This window comes from Phoenix dactylifera, chromosome 5 (genome assembly GCF_051530095.1).
Source record: "Phoenix dactylifera cultivar Ajwa chromosome 5, Ajwa_hap1_PhDact_Kaust_v1.1, whole genome shotgun sequence".
In the NCBI taxonomy this organism is placed as follows: Eukaryota; Viridiplantae; Streptophyta; class Magnoliopsida; order Arecales; family Arecaceae; genus Phoenix; species Phoenix dactylifera.
In genome coordinates, this window is record NC_143194.1 from 38,047,220 (window position 1) to 38,053,219 (window position 6,000).

General features: G+C 36.3%; 1 protein-coding gene and 1 non-coding gene across 2 annotated transcripts; one reads left to right on the plus strand and one right to left on the minus strand.

The window, feature by feature from the left end:
* Positions 1 to 1,223: 1,223 nt before the first annotated feature.
* Positions 1,224 to 4,732, plus strand: HGPT (Hypoxanthine-guanine phosphoribosyltransferase). Its single transcript, XM_008795265.6, has 3 exons — positions 1,224 to 1,649; positions 4,132 to 4,296; positions 4,486 to 4,732. Exons 1-3 carry the CDS (start codon positions 1,350 to 1,352, stop codon positions 4,582 to 4,584), a joined length of 564 nt encoding a protein of 187 aa, XP_008793487.1. The 5' UTR covers positions 1,224 to 1,349; the 3' UTR covers positions 4,585 to 4,732.
* Positions 4,733 to 5,439: 707 nt separating this feature from the next.
* LOC113462905 (U1 spliceosomal RNA) lies at positions 5,440 to 5,599 on the minus strand. Its single transcript, XR_003386222.3, has one exon. It is a non-coding gene; the product is annotated as a U1 spliceosomal RNA (small nuclear RNA).
* Positions 5,600 to 6,000: the final 401 nt, after the last annotated feature.

Here is a 6,000-nt window from a genome sequence, read left to right on the forward strand (position 1 = left end):
AATCTTGTTTCAGCCCTAACCGAAGTATCCATATCCATCAAATAAAATAAATATGGATATAGATATACTAGTATCTAATCTTATTTCAGCCCTAACCGGAGTATCCATGTCCGTTAACTATTTTAATGAGATAAGTAACTATAACATTCAGATTTAATTACGAGACTCAAAGCAAATCTTTTTAAATTGAACCATGTAGCCATTGCAGGTCCAGAGCAACATCTTGTATAAATTTCTGGGAAGTGACAGACAAACCAATGACCATGTCAAGAGTATTTCAAGGTTGGCAAGGTCTCTTCCAAGAGCTCTTTATGCCTTCATCTAGGACTCTTGGTATTCTTATTCATGATCATCTAACATAATAGGTTTTAATCTTGTTATATTGATTGTTGTATATTATAAACTACTCATTATATCTTACCCATTTATCTTTATAATATCTTCCATGTTTATTCATTTGTTATTTTCTCCATTTCAAATATTATTTTTTTAATAAGAGTGCTAGTGCACTCATATAAATGGCTGCATACTTATCATTGCATTTGTTCAACCATCTTAGACATTAGCATCCGTTCTTGCCCTACCAATCACTACAAGTCCCATAAACATCGTGTCCTTCTACTAGATTTGAATGAAAGAATGCTCAACATTATTAATTTTAGCCAAGAGGGAGATCACGTGCTAATAATTTCAAATAGAGTGCATTAGTTTTACATGCATTCACAAGTAGCACTTTGTCAATTTTCAAATTATTCATAGCACCACCATTCTTTTTTAAAAAATTTAATAATTTTATTTTTTGGTACAATGGCTGCTCACACTATGATCGCATGAGCACAACCAGCTGCATCACTATCAGAAATCCAATAATTTTGAAACTCAGCCACCACAACATTTAATTCTGCACCAACTTCAAAGTTCACATCCTCAATCACTGCTCAAACATTATATATTATGGATCAAATAATAAGTTATTACTCAATAATTTAGCAAATTTCTTTAATATAATCAATTATATTTTTCATATTTTCCTTTCCCTACATCCTCTCTCGTATATGTATTTGCACGTGCAACTCTCACGTGCATCTCTCTCTGTATGGAAACTTGGATAGCGTGTAAGTATATTTTTATTAATAGATTATTATTTTTTTTACATCCTTTTCGTTTATGGAATCAAGATTTGACGGCAACCCACTTTCCTTTGCCCACATTCCTCCGGATTCGTCGCCTTGAATTTTTTCCCCTTCGTTGTTTCCTATTCGAGCGGTGGTCGCGCATCGGGATTTCAAAATGATAAGCCCTAGAGATTCTAGGCTTCCGCCTTCCGCTGCCGTCCCTCGCTCGGTCCCATGGGTTCCGATGCCAATATCGAGCGGGTCCTGTGGACGGAGGAGGAGATTTCCGGCCGCGTCGCCGAGCTCGCCTCGCAGATCTCCGACGACTTCAGGGGGTCCCCGGTCCCTGTAGTCGTCGTCGGGGTCGCCACGGGGGCCTTCCTCTTCATCGCCGACATCGTGAGGAAGATTACTTTGCCCGTCGCTGTCGACTTCATCCGGGCCGAGTCGTATGGGTCGGGGACGGAGTCCAGTGGCGTTCCCAGGATCTCCAGCGACCTCAAGATCGATATCGGCGGCAAACACGTGATTTTGGTATGATCCCTTGGTGTAGATCCCTGGAGTCTTTCTTGTTCTGTTTCGCTTGATGTCATCAGTTCATCATATCAATGAATGATCAACAAAATATGACTACTTTACTTACAGAACCAGAAAGGTAGCTCCTTTCAATTATAGAACTGCTAGATGAACAATTTATCCGTGTTTTAGCAGGTGCACTGCCACAAGTTTGAAATTGTCATAGTATATCTCTAATTAATACTTGGAAAACACACGGTATAGAGGAAAGAGCAGGAATTAATACTGGGTTAGTGTAGGAACTTCAAGATACAAAGACTATCCAGGTAGATAGAAGGGAGGATTCCCTTTTTGGGATGAAAGAAAGACATGATTGAGGATAGCTGGTTATGGAGCTGATTGAGGATCAATGGATCAATCAGAGTAAGGGATTTTCACGAGTTCAGATGCAAAGTTTTAAAACTCTGTGTTGCAAAAAATCATAAAACATGCCCGATCACTTTATCTTGTTGGGCTGAAATGCAAGTTTATGATGGCTGGAGCATCATTAAATTCTGTGAATTCGTTCGGGTTTGTATACGGTAGGTGAGTTTGTTAATTATCAGCTCATAGGTTCATGATCTAGGTCTTAAATCGTTTTCAAATCCCCATATATTACCGAGACAAGATGAGCCAAGATCTGGTTTTTGTCCGAGACGATAACAACAAGTGGGAAAATTTGGAGGCAATTGAGGTTTTTCAAATATTTTAGGACCAAGATATCTAAATCCTAGCCAACAGGATAAATCCAAGATTACCATCTACACCTGAACATTGATTACAAAAGTTAGTAGCTTAAAAAATTATTTAAGGAAGTAAAGAAATGATTGGAAAATATTTGCAGATATCTAAGATTTTATCAATTTATATTGACCAATATTTATGTATATTTGTATTGGGGAGTTCTTGATACTGGAATAAACCAAGATCTTGGCTGAGATGAAGGCCTTGCTTGTGGTGGTATAATTATCAAATCCTATATTGATGTTGTTGAGGCCAAACCACATCATTGGAGTTGCATTTCTTTATACAAAGAAGAGTGGTGGTACTGAGATTGTTCGCTTATTTCAATTTATCTCTCTATCTTTCTATCTATTATATCATATACCATATATTATATATTATATACTACATTATATATATTATAGAAATTCCCAGAGTTGATCATGCGAAGATGGACTCCAAAAGTCTAGCCCCTATATAATTCCTATGGGTGGAGGTCTTATCTTAGAAAAAAATAAATACCTCATGGGCCTATGTAGCTTAAGAGAGTGAGAGGGAGGGCTTCCATGCACAATAACTCCTTTTCTTCTTCCGTCATTCTCTCTCCCCTTAATGGTTAATTATGTTCCTTGAAGATGTACTCCAATTTTTCTCTAGATGGTCCTGCAAGCACAAAAATCTAATTCAATTATTCCTTCATCCAAGAAAGGAGAACATCAAAGGATATGGAAGTAAATCTAATTCAATTATTCCTTCATATACGAAAGGAGAAAATCAAATGATATGGAAGTAAAGTTTGTACATTTGAGTGTTATCAAAAAAACAATTCTTGTATGTCACCATACTGATTTCAGGTAGGACCTAACTGAGTGGAAGAAGTAGATCACCTACCTAACTATCAAAGAGTAGTCAAAGGTTAAAATGCTTTCTGGAAAAAAAAGGATGATTTCATTGTGCTAATTGACAGAATGATTCAATCCATAAAATTGTTCTAATTTTAGAGCAATAGGATGGTTGAATACAAAATGAATACTTGAGTTTGCCGTAGCAATTTGATGGAGGTGTCTATTGTTTAGTTAATTGATATTATTGCTTAGGAAAACTTGCATAGAGAAATTAGAATTTTTCATAGTGATGTTAAAAGATGCCTTACTTTAAGTGACAACTACTTCTATTGCTTCATCCTTAAGTTCAGATTAACTGCACGTTATAAAAATTAAGTTTCAAAGCTTTGGCAATTAGTTTGTTGTATTCAAGATGGGTGACAGAAATAGCCTTTATTTCCTTAACAGATGCTAAATGTGTGCTAGCATTGAACAAGTGGTTACATGCTGTCATGATTTTCTAGCCTGCTAAACTGATAGATAAGCTGAGAATTTTCCAACGGTAAAAATACTTGTCATGTGGTTATTGTCCTTGATCTGGTAATTTGAAATTTGAAGCAGCGAACATTTTTTATGATACCGTGATGGGTAAAATTTGGCTGTTAGACAAATTGAATATTTTTTGTAGCAGCTGTTTCCATCTTTCAAGAATTTTAAATTTTTTAAATTTTTATATATCTATCCTATTAATTCCATTATGCCATAGGCAGTTGCACTCATGCCATGTGCATACCATCGTAACTCTGAGGTGGTTATTTTATTTATCTATTATACCATGATTTTCCTTTTCCCTGATCAGATAACAAGTGCTTTAATGACTTGGTTTGCTGTATAATTAATATTTGTTTTTGTAGGTTGAGGACATTGTAGACACAGGAAATACCCTATCCTCTCTTATTTCACACCTGGAAACAAAAGGAGCATCTTCTGTATCTGTTTGCACTTTGCTGGATAAACCTGCAAGAAGGCAAGTTCATTTTAAGCTAGTGGGAGAGGGAAAATTTTATCGAGGTTTTGAGGTAAGAAGTTGCTATATGCATCTGCCAAATTTTTTCTATGTTTACTTGCATGCATAGCTTGCAAATACTACTACTTTTCCCTTACCAAAAAGAAAAAAAACTACTACTTTTCTAAGGTTTCACTTTAATGCTCATCTTAATTTGAATTTTCCTGAAAATGATGGATTCTCCTTGTCTTTCCTCTTGCAGTGCCCAGATTATTTTGTCGTTGGCTATGGCATGGATTATGATGAACTTTACAGAAACCTGCCTTATGTTGGTGTCCTTAGACCAGAAGTGTACAAATGAAGCTTTGATGTATCCAGGGAACATGACTAATGTGTTTAATTTTTGAGGAAACACTAGGTTGGATCTGTAACTTATGCATCACTATAGCACGGAATGTATACGACTGCGAATAACTGCAATAAACCATTTATTTCGTGAAGTTCCAGAACCTGTGGCTTGGTTTATTACTTGTGGCAGTTTTGTTTTCCTCATTTATCTGCTTATCAACTGTAATAGTTATTATAAACTATTGATTTGTTTACTGGTTATTGTGGTTTTTGTTGCTTCTTGTATAAGCGGATAGGCGTCAAAAGAAATTCACCTTCCCTTGCATGGATCCGCCGATGGACCGGGCAACTGTAACTTCGAGATCTGTTTAACCTAATGAATCAGATAGTTCGAAGAGCTATGTAGGCGCGATCCCACATATAATGCTGTGAGAAAGACACGAAAGTCACAACCCGATCCCTTCTGTGCCTAGAAAAGGAGCAGTGAGTTATGATAGGCTAAAGTATACCAATCGAAATTGGATATTAATATATTTATATTCATATTTATTTTAAAATAAATACAAATTAAATATATAAATTAAAATATAAATTAAAAAAATTAAATTTTATAACTATATAATTAAAAATTTTAGCACATAAATAATAAATTAAATCAATAATATATTAATATAATTATATATAATTTTTTTTAGTGTATCCTTCATCAATTTATCAAGCCTAAATCTAATGCAGCAAACTTTAGAAGCATCTAATGCAAACGTAACACAAAAACTTGGAATAATTCACCACCACACTCATCCTCGTAAGAACAATGCAAGGTAAACGCAATGCGACGAAGTTAATATGTCTTTAAAATTAGGATTGGCAGGGGCCGCGCGAACGCGTACCCCCTCTTGCACAAATTATGACGTCCACTCTCCCACTTGGGGAGATGGTAGAACAGCGCTCCCTCTAAGTTCAATGAGGGCCGCTGCTCCAGGCCATGGGCCTTCTTGATCACCCATCAACCCCGTCCAGGTAAGTATGGCTTCTTGTCACACAGCCATCTGATCTTATACTAGTGGTTGCCCTTCGTATTTCCACCATTCCCGATATGGGACTAAACTGGCCTCAAGCGCTGGACCTTTGGCGAGCCTGCATCGCATCCGTTGGCTTGGCCGTACAATTCCATGGCGATTGACGAACGATTAAATTATTTAAAAATTGATTTTTCCCGGTCAAATACTTGAAGAAGACATTCTTTCTTGAAATTCCATGATGGCTTCTACCATTGACAGAAGGCTGTTGGTGATTTGTGAGATAACTAATGGAATTATCAAACATACAATAACGTAAACACATTGAAAAATAGAAAGACTATGTGACTCCTTGCATCACATGGTTACATGTGAGATTTAGGGAAACTTTCAATTGTAATTGGCCAATT